A 19,125-nucleotide genomic window follows, 5' to 3' on the forward strand; every position below is an offset into this window, starting at 1 on the left:
GTTATTGTTGGATAGGACAGAGAAATGAGAGAGGAAGGGAAGACAGGGAGAGAAAGACACCTGCAAACCTGCTTCACTGCTTATGAAGTAACTCCCCTGTAGGTGGGGAGTCGGGGCCTCAAACTGGGATCCTGATGCCAGTCCTTATGCTTTGTGCCACCTGCACTTACCACTGCCTGACTCTCAGCAGGTTAAGTTTTTAGTAAGGGATTAGGTGTTCAAACTTCCAAAAACTTGGTTGCTTAAACATTTGTTGAGTATTTGCCCGGTAAGTATACTTGCACTGTAGATTTTGGGGCTATAGAGAAGTGTAAAACATGTTTTGTCCGGGAAAGATCTTACTCATTGGTAATGTATAAATTATTAGAAGCACTAAAGATAATGTATTGGTGTATTGCACTAAACTAAAGGCTTTGGGGTGGGGTAGGGGTTCAGGTCCTTGGAGCTTTATGGTGGAGGAGTTGAGTGTCATGCAAAAAAACTGAAAAATGTTACACATGTACCAACTGCTATATTTACTGTCGACTGTAAACCATTGATACCTCCAATTAAAGAACAAGAAAGAAAATTTAAGTTGATAACCAAGAGGACTCATTTTAGGAGTCAAGGAAGCTGAAGTTTAGACATGATGGTGAATGCTATGGATGGTAGTGCTGTGGGCATTTTAGATGTTTACTTACAGCCTGAAATGATGATTCTTTAAATTTCATGTCTCTTCTCTGACATTTCTCTGGAGATAGTTTTTGCCTTACTGTTCTGATCAGGCTGTAGAGTGAAATTTTTGAGGTTTTTTTTTTTTTTTTTTGCCATTCAAGCTTTATTCTGTTTTTATGTAGACAGTAGTTTTGAGCTTTTGTGTTTTATTTCTGTGACTTGCAAATTGCTTGTTCTAAGTCAAAACTTAGATTCCAGGTGCTTTTTAACCTTGGGTGGCATGTATGGTAAGGTAGTGATTTCCAGAAATATGAAATGCTAATTTTCATCATGTTGTATGTTCTTGACTTTGCTAGAATGATCTGGATGACCCTGAAAGAGGAATGATTTTTGTTTGCTCTGCAACACATAAGACCAAGTCAATGTTCTTCTTTTTGGCTCAAACTGAGCAGGGAGATATCTTCAAGATCACTTTGGAGACGGATGAAGATATGGTAAGCAGACAATCGCTGAAGCAGAATAGAATGAAAAACAAACCATAAAACTATTAGTTATGCTTTGTCTAGTTTGATAAAAACTTTTAGTGTCATTCTAATTTTCTATCTCCCAGCCCCCATTACCTTATAATTTATAAAATGCAAAAAAAAAGCTTTTTAAAAAAGATTTTGTTTATTAATGAGAAACATAGGTGGAGAGAGAGAAGGAGCCAGACATCACTCTCGTACATGTGCTTCTGGGGATTGAACTCGGGACCTCATGTTTGAGAGTCCGATGCTTCATCCGCTGCACTACCTCCCAGACCACTAAAAAAATGCTTTTTCAAGTCATTTGAGGTGTTAAAGCATTTAAAGCTTGGGAATAGTATTTGAATGTAGGGTTTTCTCCCTTTAGTCTGGTTGTCTCATAATTTGAGACTGGGTAATGCCGCATTAGTAAGTAAAAGTAAGAGGCACTTACCATATCTACTGAAAACAGACACTACAAATGTTATCTCTTTCATCCTGTGAACAACTGCAATTTCTTAAATATGTATAGATCAGATGTTGGCAGATGTTTGTAAAGACCCAAGTAGCAAACATTTCCAGGTCAAATTATTCACCTCTACAATTATTTCACAAAAACAGCAATAAACGTAAATAGGGCAATGAGTAAATACTCTGGTCTATGCGTGGTAGTCTGCTGATCCTTGGTTTAAATGCTAAATAACTGTCTTAAAATACTGGTCGTCCTTCTGTGGCCTGGCATTATTTGCTTATTCTAGAATCTTTATACTCTAGGTTACTGAGATCCGTCTCAAGTATTTTGATACTGTGCCAGTTGCTGCTGCGATGTGTGTGCTTAAAACAGGATTCCTCTTTGTGGCATCAGAATTTGGAAACCAGTGAGTGATCTTTTTATTGCTACAGTTTATCCTGGCTAGTGTAAAAGTTGGCAGGGGAGATATATGACTTCAGGCCATGGAACTCTTCATTAGAAAGCTTTTGTTTCTTCAAAAACAAAAATTATACCTTCCTTTCCCTTTTGCATATATTCTTTTAGTTATTTTCCAGCTCAGTGGCTTAAATCAGCACCTATGGGTGGCTGCAACAATATTTTTAATAGTGAGATCTGCTCATCAATTTTCTAGACATTTTATTGAATACTTATTGAACTACTTAGTTCTATCTAAGTAGATGGCTCACAAACACTTTGACTTGTACACATCCAAAGTTGAAACTTGTCAGTACGCACAGCTGCCCAGCCACATCACCACTTCTCCTGTCATCAGTATATCTATAAAGACTAATGGTGCGGGACCAGACGGTGGCATACCTGATTAAGTACTCACATTACAGTACGTAAGGTCCTAGGTTCAAGCCCCTGGTTCCCACCTGCAGGGGGAAAGCTTCACAAGTGGTGAAGCAGTGCAGCAGGTCTTTTTCCCTCTGTATCTCACTTTCCCCTCTCAATTTCTTTTTAGCCAATAAAAATTAAAAATTATTTAAATAAATAAAAAATGAGAAAAGGGACCAGGAGGATGAAAATGTTAACATTTTTTAAAAAAGACTAATGGTACAATCTGCGTATGAAATATTGAGGGATTTTTTCTTTCCAATGTGGTTTAGGCAATGAATTCAGGTTCTTTGCATGCATGATTATTTTTAATACTCTTATTATTGGGTAGGGGACAGAGAAATTGAGATAGGAGAGGGAGAGAGACACCTGCAGCACTACTTCACCATTCGTGAAACTTTCTCCTGCAGGTGGGGACCAGGGCCTTAAATCTGGGTTCTTGTGCATAGTATTGTGTGTGCTTAACCAGGTGCACCACCACCTGGCCCCTGCACACATGATTCCACTGAGTAGCCTAGTAGGTGCACCCTCTTATTTATTTATTTATTTATTTATTTAGTCTAGAGACTGAGAGGAGAGATACCATAGTACTTTTCTGTCATCTGGAGGCCACCACCTCCTACCTCCATGGTGCCTCCATGTAGTGCTGCGACCCTCACACATTATGAGGTGTGTGGTTCTACCAGGTGAACTTTTAGTTTCTTTATCCCTGATTTTTTTTTTTTTTAAGTGGCCAGAAGCTCACCCAGTAGAGCTTGTACCTTAGCATATATAAGCTATTGGGTTTAACCTCAACATCTCTTGGGAACATCATGATACATTAGAAGAAAAGGAAGGAGGCTTCACTCTAATAAGCAATGACTGATTCAATAATGCATGCTATGATTAGATATATTTTAAAGGCTTACTAATAAGACAGCATCACTCCAGCACATGTGGTGCTAGCAACTGAACTCAGCACCTCTTGCCTAAGAATCTTAATGCTGGGGTCAGGTAGTGGCGCACCTGATTGAGAGCATGTCAGAGCGGCAAGGACTCAGGTTCAAGCCCCTAGTCCCCACCTGCAGGAGGAAAACTTCACAAATGGTGAAGCAGTGCTGCAGGTGTCTGTCTCTTTCCCTCTTTATATTCCCCCTTTCGCTTGATTTCTGGTTGTCTATCAAATAAAGATAATTTTTAAAAAATGAAAAAAAAAAGGGATCTTAATGTTTTGGGGTCTGGGTGATGGTGTACTCAAGTTAAGTGCACACAGTACTAAATGCAAAGACCTGGGTTAAAGCCCTTGCTCCTCCCTATCTTACAGGGGGTATGCTTCACTAGCTGTGAAGCAGGTCTGCAAGTGCCTTTCTCTGTCTTCCCCTCCCTTCTCAATTTCTTTTTATTCTGTCAAATAAAATGGGGGTGGTGGGTAGGGGGGATCCAATGTTTTATCTGCTGTGCCACCTCCCAGGCTACTGCTTAGATTTATAAAGTGTGTTATGTTTATAACATGCATTCTTTTCAGATAGAAAATGCTTAACCAATGTCGTCTTTGCTTCTCCTCAGCTACTTATATCAAATTGCACATCTTGGAGATGATGATGAAGAACCCGAGTTTTCATCTGCCATGCCTTTGGAAGAAGGAGACACCTTCTTCTTTCAGCCAAGACCACTCAAAAACCTTGTGTTGGTGGATGAGTTGGACAGCCTCTCTCCCATTTTGTTTTGCCAGGTGTGAGTCTTTTCAATCTCCACAGTGAACTATGAGTTTAAAGTTTTTCACCAGTTAAAGTCTTGTCTAATAGTGAGTTTTGTCAGTTTGTGGAATTCCTACTGTAAAGATAGAGCAGCTAATAATAGAAAATCAAGAGTTATTAGCCCCAAAACATTTTAATTATTATATACAAGAGAGTTTTGCGTGATGCAGAGGAGAGAGAGAAACCAAGCACCACTGATACATGATGTGTTGGGATTTGAACTGGGAATCTCAAGCATGATAGGCAGCCCAATGTTCTTAACAGTTGAGCCAACTTAGGACTGTGATTGGTACAAAAAGTCCAGTTATACAAAAGGTACAAAGTGTAAGTCTTCTGCTGCAGGTTTTTTTCCCCCCTTTGATTTCTTTTTTTTTAGTACTATTTCTTTTTTATTGGGGAATTAATGTTTTACATTCAACAGTAAGTACAATAGTTTGTACATGCATAACATTCCCCAGATTCCCATATAACAATACAACCCCCACTAGGTCCTCTGAATCCTTCTTGGACCTGTATTCTCCCCACCCACCCACCCACCCCAGAGTCTTTTACTTTGGTGAGATATGCCAATTCCATTTCAGGTTCTACTTCTGTTTTCTTTTCTGATTTTGTTTTTCACTTCTGCCTAAGAGTGAGATCATCCCATATTCATCGTTCTGTTTTTGACTTATTTCACTCAACATGATTTTTTAATTTCTTTTTTTTAATATTTTATTTTATTTATTCCCTTTTGTTGCCCTTGTTGTTTTATTGTTGTAGTTATTATTGTTGTTGTCTTCGTTGTTGGATAAGACAGAGAGAAATGGAGAGAGGAGGGGGAGACAGAGGGGAGGAGAGAAAGATAGACACCTGCAGACCTGCTTCACCGCCTGTGAAGCAACTCCCCTGCAGGTGGGGAGCCGGGGATCGAACCGGGATCCTTATGCCAGTCCTTGTGCTTTGCACCACCTGCGCTTAACCCGCTGCGCTACAGCCCGACTCCCCACTCAACATGATTTTTTCAAGGTCCATCCAAGATTGGCTGAAAACAGTGAAGTCACCATTTTTAACAGCTGTTGGGGTAGTGGTTTCTTTTGCTGTGAAGAAGCTTTTTAATTTGATGTAGTCCCATAGGTTTATACTTGCCTTAGTCTTCTTTGTAATTGGATTTGTTTCATTGAAGATGTCTTTGAAATTTATGCGGAAAAGAGTTCTGCCAATATTTTCTTCTAAGTATCTGATAGTTTGTGGTCTAACATCCAAGTCCTTGATCCACTTGGAATTTACTTTTATATTTGGTGAAATACAGTGGTTCAGTTTCATTCTTCTGCATGTTTCAACCCATTGTTTCCAACAACATTTGTTGAAGAGACTCTGCTTTCCCCATAGTCTGAGCCCCTTTGTCAAAGATTAGATGTCCATAGGTGTGGGGGCTCTTTTGTTTTTACCAGAGCACTGCTCAGCTCTGATTTATGGTGGTACAGGGATTGAACCTGGGACTTTGGAGCCTCAGGAATGAGAGTCTCTTTGCATAACCATTATGCTATCTACCCCACCCTGTTTTTAAAAATTATTTATTGGATAGAAACAAAAATTGAGAGGGAAGGTGGGGGCAGGGTAAAAGGAGAATTCCAGCACTGCTTCACCACTTATGAAGGTAGAAACTTGGGCCTTGAATTAAGTCCTTGCACATTGTAACGTGTGCTCTATTATGTGCACCACTACCTGCCCCCCTTGTGCTAGTCTTTTCCTTTATTAACTGAAATTGTTGTTATTAAATAAGTTAATTTCTAGAGATTTTCTCAATCTTGGTGTGTATGTGTCTATATGTACATACATATATATTACATTTTTCTTAATTGCTTGTATACTTTGCATTACTATAAGATTGACCTTTAATAGTTTGTGAATATTTATAGGTCACATTTTAACATTTAGTTCTTTAAAATACTCCCACTGGGATTTGTAACAGAAATTTTAAATAGGCGCAGGAACCTAAGATTGTCCATATGAAAAGTTGTGTTCCTCACAACTGAAGGTGTGCCACTGTAGTACAGGTTTACCATGTCACTGCTTACTGAATTGCTGGGGTTTGAGTTTGAGTGACCGTTAGAGACCACCCTACCCTTCCTAGCTGGTTAAATTATATTGTGAGAGCAGCATGTAGTTATTGTATTGAGGAAACAAGTCAGCGTTTATGCATACTTCCTTATTTTAAAAAGTCACTTTTGAAATTAACTTCTTTTTGAGAAAGGCTTAGTCCTTTTTTTTATATATATATATTCTTCTTTTTTTTTTTTTTTTCCCTCCAGGGTTTTTGCTGGGCTTGATGCCTGCACCATGAATCCACCGCTCCTGGAGGCCATTTTTTTCCCCCTTTTTGTTGCCCTTGTTGTTGTAGCCTCGTTGTGGTTCTTATTATTGCCATTGTTGATGTTGTTCATTGTTGGATAGGACAGAGAGAAATTGAGAGAGGAGGGGAAGACGGGGAGAGAAAGACAGACACCTGCAGACCTGCTTCACCGCCTGTGAAGCGACTCCTCTGCGGGTGGGGAACTGGGATCCTTACGTCGGCTAGGAGGGATCGTCAGTTTCCCCAATAAATGGGTACTCACGGGATGCACCACGAGAAGGTCGATCCAATGCATCCCAGATTAATGAACAGCATGTTCTCCAGCTGAGCACTTTCGGTGACCCAGTTTTAAAAAAAAAAAGCCATCCTACTGCTCAGCTCTGGCATAAGGTAATGTTGAGGATTGAACCTGGGACCTCACATGCAAATCCTGTACTCTGTCATCATGCTATTTTTACTAGTCTCCACACATGCCACCACCCCCCATTTGATAGGACAGAAATTGAGATGGGGGAGATACCTGCATCACTGCTTTACCCTTGTGAAATGTCCCTCATGTAGATGGGGATCAGGACCTTGAACCCAGGTCTTTGTGCATGATAACCTGGTCTCCTGGTCCACCAGTTTTAATGTTGTGTCAAAGTAAATGTATGGCGTGTGCCTTGAGTATGGCTTAAAGCCATACAAAGATGGCACATTTAAAATAGATGAGTTACATTATTTTTTAGGGATATCAGTGTATAGTGGCTGTATACCTGCAGGAGGGGTGCTTCATAAATGGCAAAGCAGGTCTGTAGGTGTGTGTCTTACTTCCTCTCTATCTCCTCCACCCTCAGTTTCTCTTCTTTCAAATAAAAGAAGGAACAAAGGGTGGCCTCCACGAGCAGTGGTTCATAATGCAGGCACCAAATCTCAATAATTATGGGGGCAATAAAACAAACATAACCTACAGATTTAAAAAAAATAATAGTAATTTAAGTCTTTCATTGGAAAACTTTGCCACTTTAACTGGTTTGTTCTTTCTGACTTTAGGGTTTCTTTTCCCTTCATATAGCCTGGGCTTATCAGCCGTGTGTAAACTTAAATTGTTACCTGTGAATAATCCAGGTTGGGTGTGACACAACTGAACATTTTTTTTTCCTTTATCTATTTCGTTGTAGATAGCTGATCTGGCCAATGAAGATACTCCACAACTCTATGTGGCTTGTGGTAGGGGCCCTCGCTCATCTCTGAGAGTTTTAAGGCATGGACTTGAGGTAAGGTTGGCATTTCTCTCCAGCAGGGCATGGAGGGAGGCATTGACAAATTCTGCCTATGGATGGAGAGAGAAATCCAGTTACTATGAAAGAAAAAAATGTATTTTCCCCTAATTCCATGAAGTTTAGAGTTTAAATTTCTTTTTATTATGTTAGCCTGAATAAGCTGTTTTTAAAAAATGCAAATGAGAATAAAAGAAAAACACTTTAGTTCTAGATTTACTAATTACGACATAAATGTTTAAGTTAGAAAATATGTAGGGAACATTTTATTCTGTTTCCTTCTAGCCTGGATCTTTATTCAAAGATTTTAGATACTTATATTACTGTGTAAATGCTGTGTATGCATTTTTGTGTCTTGTCAAATTTATTCCATATATACCTTGTTGATTTTAGTGTTTCTATGATATTTCATCCCAGTAAATACATTGTAATTCATTAAATATCTTCTATTCGTTTGGTAGTTATTTTCTGAAGTTCTGAACATTCGTCATGGTGTTCTCTTTTAGCAAATGTCCTAGACTTGATTTTGTTAGTATATAAAGCTTCATGCTTTTAGAACAGTCTAGCTCTGAGACCCACTGCCTGTCTTTATTACTTATTTTTAAAAAATCATGTACACATTGGTGGTAAAGACAGAGAGCAAAGAGAGGGATGGGGAAGATAAAAGAGGAGAGAAAAAAAAAGAGATACTTAAAAAAAAAAAAAGGAGAGACACAGCTTCACTAGTGAAGGTTTCCTCCTGCAGATGGGGACTGGGCACTTGAAATTAGACCTGGGTGCACTACCACTCAACCTCCCACTGCATATGTGTAGTGTGTTCGTCTTTTTTTTTTTCCTCCCTATAACGTGTTGTTCAAGATGGACCAAAAAAGATAGCCTTTTTCTTTTTTTTTTTTTTTTAATGGATTGAGACAAATTAAGGGGAATTGGGAGATAGCAGGAGGAGAGAGAGACTTGTAACACTGCTTCACCACTTATGAAGCATTCACCCTGCAGGTGGGAACTGGGGGAGTGAACTCAGGGTCATTGTGCAGTGTAATGTGTACTCTACTAGGAGCTCCACCACCTGAACCCAGTGATAATCTTAAATTCTGACTCTGCCACTTAATAACTTTTTTTAATATATATTTTTTATATTTATTTTTTCCCTTTTGTTGCCCTTGTTTTATTGTTGTAATTGTTGTTGTTGTTGTTGTTGGATAGGACAGAGAGAAATGGAGAGAGGGAGGGGAAGACAGAGAGGAGGAGAGAAAGACAGGCACCTGCAGACCTGCTTCACCGCCTGTGAAGCGACTCCCCTGCAGGTGGGGAGCCGGGGTTCAAACAGGGATCCTTATGCCGGTCTTTGTGCTTTGCACCACCTGCGCTTAGCCCGCTGTACTACAGCCCGACTCCCCACTTAATAACTATTAAGCTTTACTTCCTTTTCTGAGAAAACTTAGTTATGACAACTGCTTTAATAGATTGTTGTGTGAACCAAGTAGTACATAGGTGGAGTTTAGCTTCAGTTATGCCATATTGTAACTATTTGATAAATACAAGCTATTATTATTGCTATGTCAGGGAATTAAAAAAATTAGATTGCTAAATTATTCATTCATCTACCTAATATTCTTAAATAGGTTCTGATACATACAAAACAGTCTTTAACACTAAGTTATTCCTAGCCCGTCCACTTAATTTTCAATGATCTGAGCCCAATTTTGATTTTTTAAAATTATCTTTATTTATTGCATAGAGATAGCCAGAAATCAAGAGGGAAAGGGGAAATAGACACCTGCAGTCCTGCTTTCCCCTTGCAGGTGTGGACTAATGGCTTGACCTGGGTCCTTGCATATTGTAACGTGTACTCAACCAGGTATGCCACCACCTGGCCCCAAAAGTAATAACCGGACTGAGATTTTTGTTTGTTTTTGTTACCAGAGGTATCACTGTTCAACTCTGGCTTATGGTGGTGTGGGGGATTGAACCTGGGACTTTGTTGCCTCAAGCATGAGAGAGTCCATTTGCGTAACCGTTACGCTATCTACCCTCTGCTCTGAGCCCAATTTTGACAGACATTTTTTTAATTTAGATTTATTTATCTTGACATTATACATTTATTTTGACTAGATGATTTTTCTGGCATATATAATACTCGGGGTTGAATTTTGATATCTTCATGAGAATTCAGTACTTTACCTACTGCCATTTCCTAACAATTCTTAAGAGCTGTGACATTTTAATTGATTTATGAAAAAAGAGAGGTTGAACAGGGGAAACAGCATAATAGCTATGGTTACGAACAAAGTTTTTATGTTGAGGAAAAGAGGTCAAATTTAAGCTTATGGAAAGTAAATAGGATTTTCACTTAGATGATCTGTTTCAATTTCAAGTGCTGTGCTTTTTTTCTCTTTTTTTTGAGAAAGATGCAGGTTGCTTTTGGCTGCAACAACTTCTCCCAGCATCTTGTTAAAATCTTTTCATGGGGATTGCCAATAACTCCGGTGTTTTGGTTTGAGTTGTGTGCATGTGTGTGTGATGAGAGTATTCATCAAACACCTCTACCATTCATGGAGTTCTCATTTTGTCTTTTGTTACTTTGTGTGTTGCTGGGGGGGTGCATGCAGATCTGCTTGACTAGGTGTTTTCATGCTTTTAATGTAGCATATAAAGTGAACATTACCTTTAAGGCCTTATGTAGAGTGGTTGTGAATTAGAAGCTTAGTTCCCTGTTCACTGGATCTGTGGTTTTTCTTTCAGGTATCAGAAATGGCTGTCTCTGAGCTACCCGGTAATCCCAATGCTGTCTGGACAGTACGTCGACACATTGAAGGTAAGCAGACCTTTTCCAACCGTCAAAAATGAGGGTCTGAGTGCCCTTGATAAGAAAGATTTAGGAGACTACATTCATAATCTTTCCTTCTCTCCCTGTCACTCTCCCTTCCCCCCCCTTCCTACCTCTTTTTCTCTTCTCCCCCCCCTCCCCACCCCAGTATACTTTTAAAATGTATTTGCTTTTGTGGTACACACACACATACCCACCCACCTCTGCCTTGGATTGAATTTGGTACTTCTGAGACCTCGGACATGCAAGTGCTATGCTCCAGCATCTTGAGTTATTGCCCTGGCTCCATAATATTTCTAAAATCACTTCATCTAGCACTATATACTAGACTTTTTTTTTCCCCCCTAGCCTGACACCATGCTTTTACGGTCGTCCAAATTAGTGTTCCATGCTTACTACTTTTTGTACTTTTTCTATGTAAAGGGATACATAGAGTGGTTGTTAATTTTAGTGTCACAGAGTTGTCAATTTGGTGTTTGACTTTATTGATACTTGAGAAACTTACTAGATCTCTCATAACTTACTAGATATGTGAAGAACAGTTCTTTTTGTCTATTGCGCTACAGTCACAGTAAAATTTAAGTTTATTCTAAGTGTTAAAGAGATTTACTAAATCAGGTTAATCCTTTTCTGAGACTAGTTGTGTTTCAAGGAAGCAGAGATTGAATGGATCCAGGATGTTAGAGTGAGTGGAAAAAAAGGATTGGAGAAGAGAGGGCATAGTCATTTTCCTTTTGAATCACTTTGGGGCTATAGGTCATTTTTATTCCTAAAATGTACTTTTTGCCCAGGAATGTGAGAATGGTGATTGAGACCTGACCACCAAACAACACTTTCTTGAGAAAATAGCTAATTTTTTCCTGATACTTAGATATTTGGGTTGAATGGAACAAGTTTGGAATTGAACATAAATGGGAGAACTTTGCATTGGTAGAATATAGATTTTGATATTTAGTTTGCATTGAGGCAGTGAAGTCAAATCTCAGACAAAAGCAAAAGTGAATAGAAATTTAGGTTTATTTTAGCTGGAGATAGATACATCCTCACTCACAAAAGTTTTTTTTCTCATTTATTTTTACCAAAGCACTGCTCAGCTCTGCCTTGTGGTGGTGGGGGATTGAACTTGGGACCTTTGGTGCCTCAGGCATGAAAGTCCTTTTTGTATAGCCATTATAGCTCCTTAACCCAAGATAGTTGATTGTGTGACAAACCAACTGGCCATCTTTAGTTGGCCATTGTTCTTCTTTAGTTTGATGACATAACTTGTTAGCATTGCTTAGACTGTTTGAACTGTAAAGGTATCTTGAGATAAAACTTAGTACTTTTCCTTTTTGTTTTGTTTTATTTCTTAGCTTAATTTTAAAATGGATTTATAGAAGTTACCACTCTTAAGCCAGCGATTGAGTGTCCAAAGATAGTGCATTTAGGTAATGAATGGAGAGTAAAAGCCCTGTTTTCCTGAATCCAGTCCAATGCTCAGTTGACCAACCCTGCAGAAGAGTCTGTAGAGCTTACTAGTTGTTTAGCACGAGTTCTTCTGCCAGTCTTCTAAGTGTCATTGTGTACTCTCAGGATAGGATACCTGCTGTCCAAGTACTTGCCATGTACTCTGTAAGAAAGGCAAGTATACAGAATCATGGCGTCACATTAGGATGTGACAAATGGCATCAGCATGTTCCCAGCACGTTTCTGAGTTAGAGAAGGTTTGTAGTATGTTGTATGACTGAGTTTTTTTTAAAGTATTTATTTATTTACTTATTTATTTTATTTTTGAGACAGTTGGAGAGAGAACAACAGAAACACCAGAGCACTGCTCAGCTCTGGCTTATGGTGGTGCAGGGGAATTGAACCTGGGACTTTGGAGCCTCAGGCATGAGAATCTTTTTGCATAACCATTTTGCTATCTACCCCCACCCTATGACTGAATTTGTAGGTGAATATTCTTCTCTAAAATATCACAATCTAAGAAAAGATCCATCTGATCGAGTTTGCTCTTTAGTAATTAAAATTTGAGCTATCAACTATAAAAGCAGGTCAGGTTTTCTCTGTTCATTCTCTTCAGATTTCCCAAATTACTGTTGAGTAAACATCCCACATGTCCACACATGCTGCAGTCTTCCTGGAAACTACTAACCTTGGCTGGTACTTGGTGATGCACACTACCAATACCAAGCCTTTTTTTCTCTTCCACAGGTGGCTGGTGAAGGTGCTGATCACCACAGGTGTGTACTTCCTGTTAGGGTCTATAATGGGGTCTTAGAGTTTCTCCAGGGAGAGGGAACTTACACAAAATAGTGAGAAAGCCCTGAAGTCATCTCTCAGAGGATAATTATACAGTTGCATGTCCACATGCATTCTCAGCGTTCCTTTGTACTGAGTGGTCTGAGGCAGGATTCAGCTTCTCTTCTCAAAAACGTGAGGAATATGAAGATTTACTCATCTGAAAGAACCTATAGCTAGAAAACCTTAATTTTATACTCTGCTAGATGGTTTTTCATTTTTCAAGTGTACTGATTAATGGATCTTGTAGAAAAATTAAGTAATATTCAGAACTATAAAAGCAAGATAAGCACTGAGTAGTTTAACACAAAGAATGAATGAGTCTTTGTATGCTTAAATCATCTGAATGCTGATGGTTACTTTACCTGATGCGTATTGAGCTTTAGCGTTTCATGTAGGGGAAAGAAGCATAGAACATTGCCTTTGTGCTAACAAAGCCATTCTAGAAGGTGCCCCTAAAGCATTTATATGTTAGTAATTGTAATAAAATAATGTAAAATCAACTTGCTGCTTGTTTACCATTCCTCCTTATGATTTGGAAAATGAGCCCTTATTGTGGTTTTCTGCTGTAAAAGTATTAGATTATATCCATTGGGAAAAGATCTTTGGTCCTTGTCTTTCAGCCACTCAGTACACGTGTATTCATTTATTTTTAATAATTCAGTTTTTTTCCCCACCACCACTGGGGCTTGATGCCTGCACTACTGAAATCCACTGCTCCCAGTGGTCATATATATTTTTTCTTTCTTTCTTTTCCTTCTATTTTGTATTGGATAGGACAAAGAAATCAAGAAGAGAGAGGGACAGAGACATCTGCAGACCTTCACTGCTTGTGAAGCATTCATTATACCCCCAACAGATGGGGAGTGGGGACTTGAACTCAGGTCCTTGCACATGGTAATATGTGTACTTAACCTGGGACACCACCACCTGGCTCCCAATTTAATTAAAAAAAAAATTTTTTTTAATTTGGATAGAGACCAAGAGCAATTGAGAGGGAAGGCGGAAATAGAGCAAAAAAGAAAGGTCTACAGCACTGCTTCACTACTTGCAAAGCTTCCCCCCTGCAGATGGGGGCTCGAACCCAGGTTCTTGAGCATTGAAACATGGGCTTAACCAGCTGCATCACCCCCTGGTGGCCCCTCCCCTTTAAAAATTTTTTTTTTTTTAACCCAGAGTATTGCTCAGCTTTGGTTTATGGTGGGGCAAGGGATTAAACCTGGGACTTTAGAGCCTAGAGCCTCAGGCATGAGTCTCTTTGCATAACCATTGTGCTATCTACCCCTATTCCTCCCCCTCCCCCAGTTTAATTTTCTAAGATTGATTTAGGGCCAGAAAAGTAGCATGCTTGAGTAGTATGTTACTTTGCCATGTGTTCAAACCAGGCCTGTTTCCCATTGCATTGAAGGAAACTGGTGCTGTAGTAACTATCCCTTTCTTTTTGCCTCTCTGTCTCAATATTTTCATCTAAAAAATAAAATAATTTATTAGAAGGAAAAGCACAAACGGTGCTGGTGATGAACTCAGGACCTCATGCTTGGGAGTCTACCACACCACCTCCTGGGCTGCATACATGTCTGTTATTAGCTGAACCAAAAGCCATGCACAAATAGTCCTTACTATGTTATATGTGAAACAGTTTTATTTAAAATGCTGATTACAGTAAACCAAATTGATTTTATCCCACTAACAGGTCAGAACATTATTGTAGATTAGATCGATGATACATCCTCACCTGGTCCCTTTTTCCCCTAAAGAACACTGATTCTGTTGAAATAGTCAAGTAACCTTAGTTCAGCTAGACCACATTTGGAGCAAACAAATCCTAAACTGTGATTGATGTGGGTGAAGTGGATCAGCCAGAGGACTTTTGAACTCTGTCAAGGCCTCTTGGAATGTGTCCTATCCTTCTGCTCCAATTCAGTACCTTTTTTATTTGCTGGCCAGTTCCTTGTTTCCTTGATTTCTGTCTGATGAAGACCAGAAAGAAGTCCATAAAGAAAATTCAACTGTAAAGTAGGCAAGCATTAACTCCTTATTAAAAATTAGTATCTTCATGAGCTTGAAAAAAAGGCACATAGATATAGTAAACCTATAACTATGATCTTGGGAGAGCTATGGTGGTTACTGTTGCTGAAGGATACAACTATGCTAGTGGGAGTGGTGTAGATTTATGCTTCTATTATCGTACAACCTTATAACTCATTTTTAAGTCACTAATAAAAATATTAAAATATATCACACCAAAGTAAAAGACTCTGGGGTGGGGGTGGGGGTGGGTGGGTGGGGAGAATACAGGTCCAAGAAGGATGACAGAGGACCTAGTGGGGGTTGTATTGTTATATGGGAAACTGGGGAATGTTATGCATGTATAAACTATTGTATTTACTGTTGAATGTAAAACAGTAATTCCCCAATGGAAAAAAAAAGTAAAAATTAATGTATCTTGAGTAAGCTTTATATCTAACTGCTGGATATGGGAGATATATAAAAGCTGTTTTATGTTATAAGGTGGGCTGTGTGAGAAGTAGATGGTCTTTAAGTCTGGTATCTGCCTGAGAAACTTGGGTTTGCCTTTTTAAAAAAATATTTATTCCCTTTTGTTGCCCTTGTTGTTTTATTGTTGTAGTTATGATTGTTGTTATTGATGTCGTCGTTTCTGGACAGGACAGAGAGAAATGGAGAGAGGAGGGGAAGACAGAGAAGGGGAGAGAAAGATAGACACCTGCAGACTTGCTTCACCGCTTGTGAAGCGCTCCCCTGCAGGTGGGGAGCCGGGGGCTCGAACTGGGATCCTTACGTCGGCCTCATTAATGCTTGCTTATATAACTATTTCATTAAAAAGAGAAGAAAATTCTAGTAGGGTTGCTCATGACCACTGAAGAGTTACATTTAAAAACTGGAGATCAAGGACTGTCCTTTTTATTGAGACATGCTAAAAATCTTCATTTTTCAACTGTAGAATGTTTTTTTTTGTCTCTGACAACTAGATTCATAAGTAAGGGTCATAATTCTGAGATCCTGTTAAGTGGAAGTGGACGGCTACAAGCTATCATTCTGGTAGTCAGGTGGTAGCACAGTGGGTTAAGCACAGGTGGCGCAAAGTGCAAGGGCTGGCGTAAGGATCCTGCTTCCAGCCCCTGGCTTCCCACCTGCAGGGGGAGTCGCTTCACAAGCTGGGAAGCAGGTCTGCAGGTATCTTATCTTTCTTTCCCCCTCTCTGTCTTCCCCTCCTCTCTCCATTTCTCTCTATCCAACAATGATAACAATAATAACAACAATAAAAAATAAGGGCAACAAAAGGGAAAAAATTAATAATAATAACTACAACAATAAAATAAGGGTAACAAAAAGGGAATAAATATTTTTTTAAAAAATTTAAAAAGCTATCATTCTATAATTATAGATCAATAAATTAATTTTGAAAAGTAAAAATAAATATCTTTGTCTATGGAGGCTTAATCTTTTTTTATTCATCAAGTCTTACATCCCCACATAAGCTGGGGACCTTTCCTGGTTATACAGACTATTTTTTAGTAATGGCTTGTGATTGGCTACTGATTTAATTAAATGAGTTGTAACTTGAATGTGTAAAAATATTGTATTCAAAATTTCCTGTGCCTCTTATTCCCTTGCTTTGTACTCTTGTATCTTTTCTAGCAACTATCTCAAGGAAATAATACCTTTTGGAGGTAATGGTGGACATGTCTGTTCAGTGTATTTAAACAATTGAAGAAGCAGTGTATATATGTAGGCTGTTACCCTTAATATCTTTTGGATGATCCTCTCCTTCTTGCCATATGAACAAATAAATATGTTAACAACACATTAAAGTATCTTGGAAAATTTCTAGGAGAAAACTTGTAGTCTTATTTGCCTTGTTCTTAGCTAACCAACTTTGTCTTTTTCCTTTTTCAGATGAGTTTGATGCCTATATCATTGTATCTTTCGTTAATGCCACACTTGTTTTGTCCATCGGAGAGACTGTGGAAGAAGTGACTGATTCTGGCTTTCTGGGGACCACCCCAACCTTGTCCTGTTCCTTGCTAGGAGATGATGCCTTAGTACAGGTAAGGATTCTCAGCTGCTTCTCTTACTTCACTTTATCCTTTCTTTGCCCTCATTGTGAACTAGGGTGCTTATTCATTTTAATGAACTTTGCACTTTGAAAGAACTTTTAAAGGAAGTTGAGCTTGCCTGGGGCCTACTAACTTTTTTGTCATTGACCCAAGTGATACCTCAAATGCCTTGGTTGTTTCCAGATGTGATAAGAGTGAGGGTCATTCTGAGTGACAAGTCAAATTGCTAAAAAGTCAGGTTTCCTTTTGTTACTGATTCTAGGTATATCCTGACGGCATTCGACATATAAGAGCAGACAAGAGAGTCAATGAGTGGAAAACCCCTGGAAAAAAAACAATTGTGAAATGTGCAGTGAACCAACGACAAGTGGTGATTGCCCTCACAGGAGGAGAATTGGTCTATTTTGAGATGGATCCTGTAAGTTACTGTATCATTCATTGTGGGTCCAGAAGGTAAAGCTGTGAATAATAGTCTGGGTGTCTAGATTGTATTCAAGAAAATTAAAGAGAGGAGCAATCTATTTGACCCTAAGCAGGTGCTATGGATGTGTGTGTGTGTGTGTGTGTTGGGGGGCTCATGTATTCATGTGTCTTTCTTTTTCCTTCAGTTTATCACTGGGGCTCAGTGCCTGCACTATGAACTACTGCTCCTGGAGGCTATTTTTTCCCTTTTGTTGCCCTTGCTGCTTATTGCTACTATTGTTGGCTGGGACAGAGAGAAATCGAGAGAGGAGGGGAAGAAAGGAGGGAGAGAAGCAGACCTGCTTCACTTGTGAAACAACCTCCCCCTGCAGGTGGGGAGCTGGGAGCTCAAACTGGGATTCTTGCGGTGGTCCTTGCACCATGTGTGCTTAACCCACTGTAATACCACCCAGCCCCTGTGTCATTCTTTTTAACATTTCTCCTCATTTGTATTTTTTCTAAGGAGTCATTTACAAGAGATAGCATGAGAATCAGGTCACTGCTTTGGCATGCATAGTCCTAGATGTGCAACTGGAAGACTTAACATGTAGGTGCTGTGTGCTGCTTAACCCAGCCACCATGTATCAATCCTAACTAGAGTATATGGAAGAAAAGTTTGGTTTTTTTTTTTTAATATATTTTTTTTAATAGATGTAGTTATAGGAATACAGATCTTTATTTTATATTTATTTATTTATTCCCTTTTGTTGCTTTTGTTTCTTTTTATTGTCGTAGTTACTATTGCTGTCATTGTTGCTGGATAGGACAGGGAGAAATGGAGAGAGGAGGGGAGGACAGAGAGGGCGAGAGAAAGACAGACACCTGCAGACCTACTTCACTGCTTATGAAGCAACTCCCCTGCAGGTCGGGAACTGGGGGCCTGAACTGGGATCCTTAGATCGGTCCTTGCGCTTAGATCCTTATTTTAATGAGAGAGAAACCAGATCACTGCTCAGCTTTGGCTTAGTGGTTCTGGGATTGAACTTGGAACTTTGGAACCTCAAGTATAAACCTTTGCGTAACCATTATACTATCTTCCCCACCCAAGTTTGGTTTAAGCATCATTCCTTCTAGAAGTGGTCCTGGCTATGGCTAGCTTGTATAGTGTGACTGACTATACCTATGATTGAGATTTTATTGCTTTTAACTTCTGTATTTGAACTCTTTCTCTTGAATAGTATTCTCATGAATAGATAAAAGTTATATGTATTTCCATTTGTCTGTCTCTATAGGACTGGAAAATTTGTGTCATATTAACAAGTCTCTTAATTTTTCTGGTCAGTAAGTTTGTTAGTGTGTAATTCAGCCCTGGGATGTAAGTCAAGAGATCCTTGGTCATTGATCTATAGAAGAGTGAGAGAAAGAAAGAAATTTAGTAGTCTTCTTTACTTGGGCCCACGGTTTGGAGGTACGTTTGAGTGGGTTACTACCACCTCTGTCTTTACTCTTGTAGTCGGGACAGCTGAACGAGTACACAGAACGGAAGGAGATGTCTGCAGATGTGGTATGCATGAGTCTTGCCAATGTACCTCCTGGAGAGCAGCGATCTCGCTTCCTGGCTGTGGGACTGGTAGACAATACTGTCAGAATCATCTCCCTGGATCCTTCTGTAAGTGTCAACCTCAAATTCACAGATCTTGCAGGTACAGTTTGAACTTATGAT

General features: G+C 39.2%; 1 protein-coding gene and 1 non-coding gene across 2 annotated transcripts in view; both read left to right on the forward strand.

The window, feature by feature from the left end:
• The window catches only part of SF3B3 (splicing factor 3b subunit 3), a 48,914-nt gene that overhangs the window by 14,026 nt on the left and 15,763 nt on the right, over window positions 1–19,125 (forward strand). Inside the window, exons 7-14 of the mRNA XM_007526661.3 lie at window positions 1,011–1,148; window positions 1,932–2,035; window positions 4,033–4,198; window positions 7,716–7,811; window positions 10,557–10,629; window positions 16,840–16,991; window positions 17,263–17,418; window positions 18,916–19,071. Coding sequence (XP_007526723.1) covers window positions 1,011–1,148; window positions 1,932–2,035; window positions 4,033–4,198; window positions 7,716–7,811; window positions 10,557–10,629; window positions 16,840–16,991; window positions 17,263–17,418; window positions 18,916–19,071 — 1,041 coding nt within the window. The remainder of the gene's footprint in view (window positions 1–1,010; window positions 1,149–1,931; window positions 2,036–4,032; window positions 4,199–7,715; window positions 7,812–10,556; window positions 10,630–16,839; window positions 16,992–17,262; window positions 17,419–18,915; window positions 19,072–19,125) is intronic.
• On the forward strand, window positions 680–768 carry LOC132537411 (small nucleolar RNA SNORD111). Its single transcript, XR_009548844.1, has one exon. It is a non-coding gene; the product is annotated as a small nucleolar RNA SNORD111 (small nucleolar RNA).

The sequence above is a fragment of the Erinaceus europaeus genome, chromosome 2, assembly GCF_950295315.1.
Source record: "Erinaceus europaeus chromosome 2, mEriEur2.1, whole genome shotgun sequence".
Classification (NCBI taxonomy): Eukaryota; Metazoa; Chordata; class Mammalia; order Eulipotyphla; family Erinaceidae; genus Erinaceus; species Erinaceus europaeus.